The 15,127-nt window shown below is 34.5% G+C and overlaps 2 protein-coding genes across 3 annotated transcripts; one reads left to right on the plus strand and one right to left on the minus strand.

Annotated features, from left to right (window-relative positions):
• Positions 1-50: 50 nt before the first annotated feature.
• LOC123884406 (protein SAWADEE HOMEODOMAIN HOMOLOG 1-like) lies at positions 51-4,600 on the plus strand. The gene is made up of 9 exons (XM_045933494.1): positions 51-192; positions 337-422; positions 1,121-1,166; positions 1,255-1,390; positions 2,703-2,766; positions 3,041-3,092; positions 3,545-3,688; positions 3,993-4,112; positions 4,252-4,600. The coding sequence occupies exons 1-9, from the start codon at positions 139-141 to the stop codon at positions 4,351-4,353; spliced, it is 804 nt and encodes a 267-aa protein (XP_045789450.1). The 5' UTR covers positions 51-138; the 3' UTR covers positions 4,354-4,600.
• Positions 4,601-8,726: 4,126 nt separating this feature from the next.
• On the minus strand, positions 8,727-15,127 carry LOC123883906 (casein kinase 1-like protein HD16). Of its 2 annotated transcripts, XM_045932863.1 has the most exons (16): positions 14,245-15,127; positions 12,496-12,627; positions 12,343-12,416; positions 12,170-12,239; positions 11,973-12,028; positions 11,800-11,871; positions 11,494-11,588; positions 11,326-11,392; positions 11,099-11,228; positions 10,797-11,015; positions 10,570-10,700; positions 9,953-10,127; positions 9,670-9,760; positions 9,424-9,581; positions 9,128-9,316; positions 8,727-9,049 (listed from the first exon to the last, which is right to left on the minus strand). In XM_045932863.1, exons 1-16 carry the CDS (start codon positions 14,617-14,619, stop codon positions 8,990-8,992), a joined length of 2,094 nt encoding a protein of 697 aa, XP_045788819.1. In that variant the 5' UTR covers positions 14,620-15,127; the 3' UTR covers positions 8,727-8,989. The 2 variants fall into 2 exon arrangements, with proteins under 2 accessions (XP_045788819.1, XP_045788818.1); XM_045932862.1 differs by having other exon boundaries at positions 10,570-11,015; positions 14,245-15,056.

Below are 15,127 nucleotides of genomic sequence, written 5' to 3' on the forward strand. Positions count from 1 at the left end.
TTGATTTAATGGTGGCGGTGGACTTTGCTGGAGACCAGAACACATTCCCTCACTCCCTCGCAGTGAACTCAACTGCTCGGAAAACACGTAAGCACCGCGACTGAGTATTCACCTTTCTCATACATTTACATTGAAACGATGAAAGATTTAACTTCAAACCAATCTCCATGCTCTAAGCTCTCTATGGACGAGGTAATTCCCATTGCTATCTTCTTTACCAAACTATTCAATTTCAATAATTTCATTTCACCTTTTTTAATCTTCTATTTACTTGCTTGCAATATATATTGATTGGCTAACCCTAGTAATTTCCATTTGGTTCACCCTCATTTCTAGATACTTGAATTGGAACGAATATACAATGACGTGGGAGAAAAATCACTTGATCACAATTTCTGCAAGGATATTGCTACAAATTTTAGGTAAATTCAGTATTTTCTTAACCATAATCTCAATTAGATAGGAGAGTATGGCCTTGTTATTTTAGCATTTTATAGCATAAATAATTTAAGTTAATTTCATAAGCTATTTTGGAGAGCTTATGGAAATATGGTGATGAATATGTCATAACATGTTTTCATAAGTTTTCCCAAAAAGTGTCAAGAGTGTTTATGCTAGTAGATAAGCTCAAATCTATGATGCATAGGTACGGCTTACGGGTACCCTTACTTGGTACGGGTACGAAATAAGGACGATTTTAAAAAGCGGAGGTATGGATACATTAATATAAAATATAAAGACAAATATTTTTTGAGTGAATTACTACCATCATGCGTTAGAGATTTACTTTTTATGTCCACCGTCTACACTATTTTCATCAAAATCAACGGAGAGAATTTAAATGCAATAGAAATCTAAATATTTTTCGCTATTTTTCCATTCCAACACATTTTTGCCACATTCACTTTGGCGAATCAACCAAACAAAAATGGGTAAAGAATGGTATGTATGGTACAGTATGAGTATCGTAAGTGTACCGGTGTCGTACCCGGAACAAGTACTTCACCATTTTAGGAATATTCATGCTTCCAGGGCTCAAATAAGTCAATCCAAACATGCCTATCTGTTCTGTTTATTATGATACTATGTCATAAATGACCTACTTGTTTTGATTTTGCAGCTCTTCATCAAACAGTGTTGGTAAAAATTCTTTATCATGGGAACAGGTTATTAAAATTACTTTATCATTTTGACAGTTTTTGGAGTGTATGGAGTAGCATGTTATAATGATGTATTGGTTGTATTGGGTTTCAGGTGCAGCAGTGGTTCCAAAATAAACATAGAGAGTCAAAGGGTCAGTTTGCTTCATCACCTGAGGGGCTGAACCTATTTGTTGATCTTTCGGAAAAATCTTCCATAAAGGGACATAAAAGCTCTCCGAAACCAAAAGGTTTTTCCTTTTTTTTTCTCTCTTAGATTTTAATGTTGCTATGAATACAAAAAAAAGGAAGAAAGAACTAAATCACTGGAACACATGATCGTTTTAGTTATCTGCGACTGTCACCTTTATTGTGTTGTTATTACTAGGCATTCGTTTGCTTTGGGTGAAATGCTGTTAGTTCCAACAAAGATGATATGCAGGAACAAAATGGTAAAACTTGAAAAAAAGATTAGAAAATTAAAGAGTGTGAAAAAAGACTGGAAATGTTCATAATGAGTTGCTTTTCTAGGCACCATAGGTATAAGGCCAATAAGTTTTAAATACAACTTATAACATGATTACTTATACTCAGTTCTCAACGATTCATTGAATTCACTCTAGCTCTCTATATACAATCATTATTATTGATACTAAAGTAATATTACAATAAATGAACAATTGATGGCCGAGAAACGGTCCCTTAGCCTGTTTGGCTACACCATTGGATCATATGTACAGTGTACTAATACCTCGGAAATGATGTCATCGAACCTTCTTTGAACCAATGAAACGAACTCCGAGTAAACTGTTCAATGTCTTGTAGATAATGTTATCAGACTCAGATTGATTGTCAACTCAGTAAATGTACTGCGATTATTGGTCTAACCAGTGAGTCAGCGGTCAAACCACATGAAGTAGCATATGTTAAATTCCTCAATTCTATATTGACCATAGTTATAAATAATTTACGGCTTATATCAATATCATCCTAATGTTTTGTGGTAAATTGTTTTTTCGGAAGCAAGGTGAACAGTGTTCAAATCTAAAATGAGACAATTTGTTACTTTAGAAGAAGTGTTGTCCTCACAGTAGCAAACGTTGAAAATGCAAACATGAAACCTATGCGTATCGAACCTGGTTCTTTCCTTTCATTGCATGAGATAGCTTAACCACTGCCACAGACTTCGTTTTATACGCGACAAATATAATATATATAACCATATGATTGATTGATCGATACTAGTATATATACCTATTAAGAAAACAAATTGGGGTGGTGTGGCTCTCCTTGTCCCAACAAAACTCCACCCCTGATTGAAGATGATATTGTTTTTACCTCAAATCAAGTAACAGCAGTATTTGTACATGTTCTGACTAAAATTGCTCTTATGCTTTTCAGTTTTCTTCCTTCCAAACAATGATTCTTAATTTCTGTTGGTGGAAATATAATGAATGATCATCTGCAGTTGTTATACTTAGCCATGTTTCCTTTAATTTGAGAGAGAAGGGGTTTCTCTGATATTTACTGTTTTGTGACTTCTGGTTCTTAACACAATGCTAGGTATTCAAGCTGCAGATCTGTCGGAAATGGCATTTGAAGCAATATCTATAAAAGACAATGCATGGTGAGGAATAAACTTCTGATTAAGCTGCAACTCTATTTTGAGTTTATACATATTGTGCATTTTAACATTTTAAAATAGTTTGGATTAAATGAGAATTATTAGAGATGGTCTGATTTTTGTTTATGGCGTTTCAGTCAGAACAAGATTAAAGTTCATGTGCCCCTCACCCCACCAAATAACCCTAAACCCCTCTCCCGTTCACACAACCATTAAGCCTTTATTGTTAGTCAAATACTGACCCACCATTTGATACTTTTTTATTTTCCAATTACAGGCACGACGTTGCAATGTTTATGAACTATAGAGTGCTGTGCACAGGCGAACTTGTAAGATTCTGTTATCTTTTGGGTTGTTAAAATACTGAGTTGTTGTTTTGAATTTCTAATTAATAAAGGAGCAATAGTTCCTTTCATGCCTGCAATGCTTTCCTTATTTTACTTAAAATACCCATCTTTATATGTACTTCTTTTCACACTAAATTTGTAAGTTATTTGATGCCTGAAATTTACTTTTCATTTTAGCGAGACATTCTGTTCCAATATGATTTTCAATATTGTGTAATCTAAATAATTGTATGCTCTTATTTGTGATATTTCCATTCATTGAATTTTTTTGGAAAAGTCAGTAGAATTACTCTGCAACCTATACTTGTATACCTGTGAACAGTGTAAGATATCCTGCTGTCTTATGATATGGCTGTTCTGACTTAGAGGATGCTCTTTTGGTATATTATGGACAATCAATTGAAGTTAGTGTAACTTGTGACATATGATTTAAGGAAGTTCGTGTACGCTATCATGGATTCAGTAAGGATGAAGATGAATGGATTAACGTGAAAGATGGGGTGCGGCAAAGATCCATCCCATTGGAAGCTTCGGAGTGTCACAAGGTGCAGGAAGGACATCTTGTACTATGTTTCTTGGTAATGGATTCCAGCCTTTTTTATTGTACTTTTACATAAACATAATGTGTCCGGTGTGCACATGATTGATGCTGTGTTTGTTTACACGTCAAATCTTTTCTGCAAGACATGAACAATTAGAGCAAAATTTCTTGAGTTAGTTTAACACGTTTGAGGAGGATTCGACGCAAAATTTCTTGCAAAATCATGTGACTTGTGTTTGACGTATCAAACTCAAATGGATTTTTTTTTTCTTCTGCTTTTAACTAATCCATAAATTCCCTAACCATTGATACTCTTTTGACCCTTCATTGGTTTCTCTCAGGAAAAATCTGATTATGCCCTTTATTGTGATGCTTGTGTTTTAAAAATCGAGAGGAGGGTACATGATAGCAAAGAGTGTAGCTGCATCTTCACTGTCCGGTTTTACCATGACAAGTCTGAGGTGATATTTGATATCTTTGCTTCATTTTAACAAAATCCATTCCATGTCATGTCATCAACATTCTTGCTATCATCTTTGGTAGCTGTTAGGGATCCTCAGATGTTACCTTTGCCTGATGTATTTTGTTTGTCTTTGGCAGGAAGAAGTTCGTTGGGACGGTATATGCTGTAGGCCAACACAAGAAGAAGCTGAGGCCCCCTTAGAAGCTTTCCTGAACCCCATAGAGACCTTGTGGGGATAGAAAGTTACAAATTTTGATTCGTATCAATGCCGTTTGGATAGATTTGACTTTTAAAGAGTGTTATGAACAAGTGTTAGGTTTTTTTATAATTTTAAGCATTAGTCTACAGTAGATCCCTCCATAGAGTATAATATATATACTCGGTAGAGTATAATCTATTTACTCTGACAAGGTGTAATTGGATTATGTATATACACGGCGAAAACCCACTTGTGTATGCTCTAAGGCCTTATTTAACTTTTTTTCACCATCGTTGTCCTACTAAACCACTCATTCTCTCATGCTTTTTAAATTAGAAAAATTGTTAAATATAATTTGGAGTATATACTGGGAGATTTGCTGCTTCTTTTTCTTAGCATTGTAGTTAGTAGGTTGCTTGGGATTATCAGCTTGATGTGCGGGGTTCAATTTTATCTTATTTCTTTTTCGATTTGTCTTAGCATTGTTATAGCGATCGATTGAAGTTGGTATATTTCAATGTGGTGAAACTTCATCTATGGTCTTCTAGTCGCTTTTTTTAAGGCCAAAATTGCTTTGTGAAAAGACAACTAAAAATACTGCAAAATGCCAAAATCATGATGCAGGGCGATCAACGTGAGTCTATGGGTTGAAAACACCAAACCAATATTTTTTTTAAAAAAAAAATTTATGCTAAAATAAATTTCGAATCCATTTTCTATTATATTTTGTGGTTCCCAAAATATGTTTTGTCTATTTCTCCAAAAATATGTTTTGTCTTTTTTTTTTTTGGTCAAGGACACAACTGTCTTTTAAATTTGATGGTATTATAATATTTTGTATTTTAAAGTTGTTATTATTGATACAATTAACTTTTGAATTTGACGGTCTATAGTATTTTGGTAATATTTTTTTACTGTATGTTTTGACAATACTATTATCTATTTAGATTTGTTAGTGAAAGCAAAAAAATTATTATTTTAAGTGTACCAATTTTTTTTTTACTATTAAGGGTACCAATTTAGTCCTCTAAAAAAATAGAAGTATTAATTTAGTCCCTAATAGTGAAAGTTTTAATCTCCGCCGGGATCGTAAAAAAAACTCTTATTTTGATGCTTTCATAAAGGAAGAAAAAAAAAAGTAGAAATTAGTAATCAACCTATTCAAAATTTGCTAATTTTTTTATTTTAAAATGTTTTTGGGGACCAAATTATCCCAAATAAAATTGTTGCAAGAACCTAAATCTCTTCGATGTTTGTATATTTACTGTCGTAAAACCTGTTGTAAAAATTGGACCTAATCACAATATTCAACCATATATTAATTTAAGTAATTCAACAAATATTATAGATAATAAATCAAAATAGAGTTCATAGGAACTAATCTCTTGTGGGTGTAGTAGTTTGATGTCAACCGCATAGTAAACAACCACAGAATCATAAACCTGCAAAATAGTGAACCATGGAATAATACCCGAGGCGTGCTGATCGTATTGTCCTTAAGGATTTATCTGCCTCATAAGCGCAAATCCCCCAGAATTCAACAGGTCCTTCCCGGATATGAATTATTTCCGAAGTGACAGAACTGACAAGAATCAATAGATACCGGTGAGTTACAACTCATTCGTGATATTGTCGTGAATTTTTTCCGCTTGATTTAGGATTTTCCTAAAAGATTATATGCGGTTCATTTAAACTACAAAGTTGAGTATTATGTAGGTGCAAGTTTATAAGGACAATTAGTGGTATAAATTGAGAAAATGTATATCTATGTCACAGCAATAATATAAAGATCAAAATAAATTACACGCTGTGCAAGTTCCAAATCTCAGCTTTAGCTTGAATCGATTTTAGAGGCCAAAATTATAATGGAGCCGGTAAACACGAATCTATGGGTTGGAAACGCCAAATCAAAATTAATTACCAATTTTTTCACTTCATAATTTTTTTACGGTAAAAGAAAAAATAAACTTCATAATTGATCATAAGAAAGTACACTAGTAAAATCCATTTATTTCAATATTGCATAATATAATATAACCATATAGGCACACACCATAATACATACTTATAACTCAAAAATAAAATATTATCCATATATCCTCAACTGGACATACCCAAGAAGAGGCCACACTCAAATTTTTATTCTTGTATTATTATATTATATTATATATATATATATTAAGAATTTAATTGATATGCACCGACGGTGTAAAATAATTTTATAGTGTCAACCAATATCAATCATGTTTTCCGCCACATCACCCCACTTGACCCCACTTTTTTGACATGACATGACAAAAAGATGGTTATTTATTGGACGATCGTGTAAAACTATTTTACACCGTCACTGCATATCATTTAAACTCTTATATTAATTAAACACTGAAGGGGGAGGATTTCAATACTAGTGGGGACAATTGATTTTAAAAAGCTCGCACGAGGTTGGAATTAGCAAAACAGAACACCGGTAGTACCATATGGTACATATGTGAGCCTAGATGTCAAACTCACGAGTAGACTCTCAAACTCGTACGAGTTTGAGTATCTAGGATGCAAAAACGAATTGAATCGCTCATAGAATCGATTTTTGATAAACTCGATTAGATTCGAATAGACTCGCATAGACTCGTATAAACTCGCGAGTTTTTGGCGAGTTTACGAGTCTATAAATTTTTCTAAAGACTTTTTTTTACAAAAAATCCCCATAAAAAGCCCAAAACACAATTTTAAAAAAAAAAAATATTTGATAACCCGTAACTTTTTTTTTTCCTACTATATATACATAATAGTACATTAGTACCCAATGTTTGGAATTAGAAACCATCAAACTAGCTGTCGTCGACGAAGAAGGTGTTTTATCTGGGTAGAGTTTGATGATGATGATAATGATGATAGTGATGATTATATTGGTGGTGATGAATTCACCGGAGCTTTTGATGTTTGAAGTCATTATCATATAGTATATATTTAATCGGAGCTTTGCTATTTTGTTTGTTTTATTATGGAGCTCTTTTGCTTTGAGTTTTGTGTGTGCGCGCGTGCGTGCGTGCGTGCGTGCGTGCGTGATAAACTCGTACGAGTCTACGAGTCGAGTCTACGAATCGAGTCTGCGAGCGTTTGTGAGTCTGAGTAGACTCTCGAGTCTGACAACCTTGTATGTCACTGTCTGTTACCTTACCTTCAATCTTACAAGGAATAAATTATGCGTATGGAATTTATCAACTCATCATGAAAAACAAAATCATAGTAAAATTAAGGTATAGGAGTAGTTGAAATTAAATTAAGGTGTTGTACCTCACAATTGCATCTTTGCGTGTGAAAATAAAAATCACAAAATTAAGGTATAGAAGGAATAAATTAAATTTAATAGAGTCAAATGATATAGATAAATAAAGTGGTTGCAAATGGTTGCAAATGGAAATTTGCAGTAATGACGTTTGGGCCATTGATTAAACATTTGTCTTCACTTCTGTGTCACATGGACAATGGTAGGACAATTTTTTTTCTACCCCTACATTTGAAAGTTTCTCAACGCACCTCAACATTTCTCCCGCACTCTCTAGCGCACCTAAAAAAATTCGGAAAATACGTTTCGAACTGTTTTGTAGTGTAAAATTTACACTATAAAAAATTCGGGAAACGTTTTCCGAATTTTTTGGGGAGTGCGGGAGAAAGTGAGTGGGTGCGTTGAGAAATTTTCCCTACATTTAACCCTCTACCCTTACAAAATACCCATTATTCCTATTTTACCTATTTTAATATTTAACTTTTCACTATTTTTTTACCGGTCATTTCAACTTTTTTGAAAGACTTTGTCCACCCTCCATTGCAGTTTTTCGGTACCTAAAATCTTTTCAGGTTTTCACAAAATCACCGGAAAATTGTTAACAAGTGTTCCGGTTTGTAAAATATACCGGAGGAACACTTTTACAAAGTTTTTCGGTTTGTACAATTTTGCAGAATTTTGATTCCGAAACACTTTCTCGGATACATTTGTATTTACCAGAACACTTAACACTTAACATTTGAATTTACGTCGGGTACGAAACAGACGTGGAAAGTGGTTTTCACCCGACGTGGAATCCCCAATCTGTACTTGTGACACTTAACACTTAAGAAACATAAACTTTTCCGGTTTTTTTTTTTTTACCACAAATGCAGATCCTCACCCATATATCGATGGTCAAATCACTATGATCTCACCAACTAGTAATTTTTAACATTTGTACAATTTTACATACACCAGTTTTACCCTCGCCAATGTTTTTAGAGTGTGTATTCATATTTACTTTTAGTTTTATTTTATATTAAAAATATAAAACCTAACTTCTTTTTACATGATTCATTGTTAACAATGACAAGTCTACCAAATTTAAAATATGTATACTTGTACCTGTACAAAAATGCCAAGTCTGCAAAACATTGATTAATCATTGGCATAAAATCAATTTCCACACCAATTGGAAATTGAGGTGTTTATACTTAGTTTTAAATATTCATTCTCCTACTACATACAAATAATAAACACTGTATAGCCATCAAAATTTTCTGTCTCCCAGCCCATCATGCCTCATGACAATGAGTCCAAACGTACGTTAGTACCAAAATATTTGATTGGCATTTGGAGTTTTTCAACCGAAATCCAAATACTTCAGCACCTCGGAGTCTCGGCAGTATCAAGAGACGGTACGTCCATAGCAAATAGAGGCAATGTAGAGGTTTTTCGCCCATTTCTCCTGTAAAACCAAGTATGATCAGACTACAATTAACAGGAAATCAAGCACATAGACAACAAATGCGAGGATATGACCCACCTTAATATGTGTACTAGGAAAAGCAGTAGTCCTTAGTGTTTCCTGAGTTTCGTCTTGTGGCTTCTTCCTTGGAATACTCAAAACAAAAGCAGCTTGCTCCTGAGTTGCAGCAGTCGATGTGATTCGGTATCCACTCTCCCACCGCTTGTGAATCCCTTCACTAGGATACAGAAAATCTAGTTCGACTACCTGCTATTCATAAACATCAATGAAGATTACTTATTAAGTATTAACACTATAAAGTTGTGCATTATGACTAATGTACTGACAGATAAAAGCTCAATACAAAGAATGACCTGTTCTGAAAACCCTGCCCCACGAGACATAACTACTCCCCATTTGAGCCCTGCTGTGGCCATTGAGGTTACAAAAAAGCCCTCCCTCCACTTTTTGTTAATCCATTTAAAAGGAAATGAATCACTAACTTTGTACGATTGCTGTATATATTGGGTGCCTGAAATCCATGATCTAAGTTAGTGTGAAGCAAAATGGACAACTGCCGTAGCACATCGGCCAATATATATAACTTAAAAGGAACCAACCTTTAGACATTACTACTAATGAACTCCCATTTGCAACTCCTGCAACTGCACTGATATAGTAACTTTTTTCCCACTGCTCCTTGATCCATTCCTTAAAAAAAAAAACAGAAAATCACTTGTTAATAATAAGTACGCCTTATGTACCAAAAAAAAAATAATAATGATAAGTACGCCTTGAAACTAAAGATTAACAATTTTTAGAAGCATACATAACTAGTGTGCTAAGCATAAAATTTTAATAAACCACAAGTAGAAGAATATATGGCAATATATTGAAATTTACCTTATGGAAAAATTGGGTGGAGAGTTCATAAACTTGGGAAGTGAAACCTGTCCCAGCATCCATAATTAAGGCCCATAGGCCCTGAGATGAAGCAACACTGCTAATATATAAACCATCCTCGTTTCCCTTGTCAATGTGCTGTGATAATCTTGTACTTGACACATTGTAGTGATATCTACAACACAAAGAAAACCACTCCTAATGCGTTACAACTCCTTTACATCATAGTAAGCTTTGAAACCGGATAAGGGTATAAATAGATTTACGCATATGGTATGGGCTGAACACAAGAATAATGGAAGTCATCCCCTTGCATCTATTTTAAAGAGTATGATACTTCATACGAAGTAAATGCAAAATGAAATATAAGAATAACTATGTCTCCCTCTTTTAAAGAATGAGAAGTTATAATTTGATGCAAAAGAATTTTAAAGAATGAGATATTATTACTTCCATATTTGTATAGGTTAAAAAGAATGCTACGTGAAGCCTTGTATATTTCTTTGATAATTTGTTTGTAAAAATAATCATTTCCCAATTTTAAAACACCTAACCATGAATCACATATCTGACACAACAAGCTTTTAAGACTTTTTTTAAGACTTATTGGTGTATACCTTTGTTTCATCGGTCTACGGGCATTGTAAACACTAATCCACTGGTTCGCTGGCACACCCATTCGAACCTTCTTTTTGGGTTGTTCATCATCATCTTCTAAAGCCAGCCGGCCTCTTTTATGACCAACAAGCTTCAAGGAAAATAAAATAGCAGTATCAAAGGTTGGACTACAAACATCGTACATACATAAAACAACACAAGAGTAAAAGGGTAGCAAAACCGATACCTGTTGTGCACCTTCTGTATTAAGTGGTCTAATATCTGGGTTTGGACCAATAATCCCATCAAAGAGAGAAATGTATTTTGCGTAACTCGGCTCTTCATCATACTTTAAGCTCACTACATGTTCAACAAACTCTTTAAAAGGCCGGGGACAAAAACAACATAAGGTATCTGGAGTTGTTCCCATCTTCGTCTTGCAAACCTGATATCCCTTGTTTTCTCCCTGAAATAAAAAAAAAAAAGTCTAAGAACAACATTCTTAACATGAGAGAAAAAAAACAAAAAAGTTGTTTAAATATGACAAACCTGGTATCCTTGCCAAGGAAGATGACCTCGAAGAAGAAAAACCAACGTATATGCAAGAGATTCCAAATCATCCCGCCTGCTTCCAGTTCTCCCCAAATGTGCATGCACACTTGCATAGCGGACTGTGCCCCTGAAAATATTTTTCATATGATACAAGTTAATATAATATTGAGAACTCTGAAGATATTTAAACATTTTGTAAAAGATCACAAATTAATTATAAATACCTGAAGACATCAGGCCTTTGGTCATAGTCCACATGTAAACCAGTTGTACTATTCTGCCATTTAGTAGCTGCAAGCCCAAAATAGCACAAAAAAAGCCAAAGGAGTAATTAAATGATGGAAAATTGAAAATATTACATGTGACCGATAAATAATCAGTCAATAACATACCTAATCCAAGATCCACCAGGAACAGTTTTTTCTCGTCCACTGTCCCACGAGCGCCAAGCAGAAAATTTTCCGGTTTCACATCTCCATGTACATACCTACCGTATAGTTTGAGAAAAACATAATTTCATATATTATTATAAAATATCTTAATTCACATATTCCTATGTACATTGCTAATGTCGGCGAAAGAATAGGAAAAGGAGAAAAAAAAGGTCTAGCTTTGCAAAAGGTGTCTATCCACTATTCATAGGCATAACCGAAAAGAAATGAATGCACAAATAATTAAAGCTCATGCATGGAACTTACCCTCGAGAGTGCATCTTCTCCAATATGGATATTGCTTCGATGGCAATACAAGCAACCATTTCAGTGGACATGCTGGAATTAACAAAAAAATTAACATAACAATTGAAAGTCAAAATTAACAACATGGAATATACTTTTATGCGCATCTAACAAATAATTTCCAAAAGACTTACGTGTGGGACTTAGTATTCCAAACATCCCACAAGCTAGGTCCTAGAATATCCATGATCTGCACATATGGAAGTCGTAAGCCAAACAAGAATCTTCAAACAAAGCAAACTCGAATAAAAAAAATATGATATTATCATTCAAAATAATAAATAAAAACAATCAAATCCAAATGACTAAAGAATAAAACCCAATAACATACCATGATGAAATAGTCACCTTGCCTGCCCTTGTAATGTACCTGTGGCACACCATGGCTTCCACCAAGGGTGCTGTACGAATAAAATTATAGAAAAATATTCATAATCATAACATACCCTAAAACTATATAGGAAATTAAGATAAAATATAAAAATGAGCAATAATAACACTCACTTGTAGACGTGCCACTCATTTGGCGGTCCATAGTTACATCCTTTACTACTTATGTGCTCAAATTTTATTGCTACCTGATCAAATAATTAAAACACTTTCAGCATGTAAAAATAAGAAATATAACTTATTGCAATATCGATAGGATACACATACCTCTACAGCTCCAGGTCCAATTCTCTGGCTCAAATTTCCACCAGAAACACGCCGACCAACATATACTTGCCCAAATCCACCCTTGCCAAGTTTTTTCTCTGTTTTATACAGCGGAGAATCACCTACTTGAACCTGTGATAAGAAGAAAACAAATTTATGATACAAGTATTACCAGAACAGTGTTAGACTAGGGAAACTGAAACATGTAGCAAATGATTATTACACCTATTGGCATTCATGGTTGAAGAAAAACATGAGAAAACTAGCAAGGAACAAAATAGTTTGATTGAATTACTGCTAAAAGGTACTGCTAAAAAACAGTAACAACTAACAACCAGAGCCTTTTCCAATTATATGGGCTTTGCTATAGGGAACAATCAACGCCATAATCTCTTATCATGGATTATACGGCCGTTTTTCAATATCTATTTTAAAAAAAAATAAAATAAAATATTCAGGCATTACTTTTCAAAATGCCGATGTTAATTTGTAAAGCCAATATCTACCAGGTTTACATCCAATAATACCACTCCATTATTTTAAATGGAAGGGCATGCCATAAGACCAATGATCATTCACTATTCTTAAAGAAGAAAAAATCATATTTTTATAAGATCATGAAATGTTGAGCTGACAAACATTGAGTAGAGACAAGTATTAAGTTGGGTGTCATCAAGAATCAATACTGGGTATGTACTACATACAACCAAGTACCAGCACACTAAATATTCACTTAATGACTTTAAGTAGGATTGTCTCACATGGGTCGATAAATTATCATGGATTTCTTTTGATATGAAGATTGGGTGGATGTGAATGCATGTAAAGAATTATACAGCTTTACAAATTATGATGGCACTGAGTATCAAAGAAACTAAAGATGGAATACATGCATCAACAAATCCAAATGCTGTGATTTTAGAAACCAATAACAGAATAATAAGACATTTCTATTCTATGACCAATATAAAGTGAGGAATAATAGAGAAATACTGTTCAGTAGAGACTCAAATATTGTCAACCAGGATTTCAAATTCTACGTGTATGTATATGCACACTTCTACTAACCGAATATCTTGTATGTTTTCAAAACTAACTAATTAAATCATATACTTATGTTATCAGTGCCAAAGAAATTGTACTGTTGTATCCTCTGAGATTATAGAGCATTAATTAACGGCTCAAGACAACTCACAGCACCCCGTGGATAAGTTATACCCCCAATCAAGACTAAGACCAATATTGCCACCTGAATTAGCTCCAAACAAAGCTTCAAAATATTAGGTGGTGGTCCTTTTCCTGTCTAGAAAATCATACTAACTAATCACAACAAAATATCCCAATGACATATTCACCATCCTCAGACTAGGACCACCCCAGATACTCTAAACAACTTGGACCTTGGGGATCTAATTCACCGGCAGGATTCCTGCGGTGACGCGGATTCCTTAATTTAAAAAACATAATCCCTTCGGTCCTAAATATAAGAAAAAGTTGGCTTTTTCTTATAATTTAACAAAAACTCACCCCACAGACAAGTCACAATCACAAACAAAAAGTTAACAAGTGACGGAATAAAAACCCCCCATTACCATTTCAAACCTCTAAACCAAAATACCAATTCAAATAAAACCCTAATCATGCAAAACTAAAAGAAAAGACAATACTTTGCATTGCATGGTAGCAAAAAATAAGGCACATTAAAGTACATAACAAATAACAAAGTGTTTAAGCAGAAGAGGTAGAAACCTGTTCAGGAATAACAAAGCCATTGCTTTCTTCTTCAGCATCAGCCTTATCATTGCTATGACCACCACTCTCAATTCCATCCATCTGTTTCTCCCCAACCTCTTCCTTCTCAGCTCCACCACCTTCCTCCAACGCTCGATTCTCCTCCTCTCCCTTTGCTGTCGCGGCGACAACTATGTTCTCATTTTCCTCCTTTCCTGCCACAACAGCAATCGGCTCCTCTTCAACCTTATCATTGGCTGCTGCCGCAGCAGCTGCACGTCTCCGTCTCGTTCTAGTAGCAATTGCCTCCCCATCAATCGGATTTCTCACCGGTGGTTGTCGGTTTTGCTTTGGTGGCCGACCACGGCGCGCTCCACTACGCAATACCGGCATGGTTCATTGTTCAAATTCCATTATCCAGCAACCGAAAAATTGAAAATTAAATCCAACAATAATGAAAAGATTAGAGTTTCATGCAAAGCGTGTTTCTGTTTCCGATCAAAGCTATATCGAACTTAATTGAATGAAAATTAAACCAAAGAAGAGTGTTTTCGGGAAACGTTGAGGATTTATTTAATTCATTGAAACAGAGAAAGGAATGAGGAAAATGTGGGAAATTGAGAAGGTTTTTGGTTGAGAATTGTTATGGCGGGGATTTTCACGGCGGAATTAGGGTTCTGACACGGTGACAGAGTGAAGAAGAAGAAGAAGAAGAAGAAGAAGCTATTCTATTGCATAGAAGAAGAAGGGAAAATGGAAAATCAGAGAGAGAGAGAGAGAGAGAGAGAGAGAGAGAGAGAGAGAGAGAGAAGAGTGTCTTTTCGGTACTTGTTTGTAGACACGGAACACGAGGTATTTATTTGCGTAGTCTAATCCCTATAGTATTTCTCCTTTTATAATT

The sequence above is a fragment of the Trifolium pratense genome, linkage group LG5, assembly GCF_020283565.1.
Source record: "Trifolium pratense cultivar HEN17-A07 linkage group LG5, ARS_RC_1.1, whole genome shotgun sequence".
NCBI classification, from domain to species: Eukaryota; Viridiplantae; Streptophyta; class Magnoliopsida; order Fabales; family Fabaceae; genus Trifolium; species Trifolium pratense.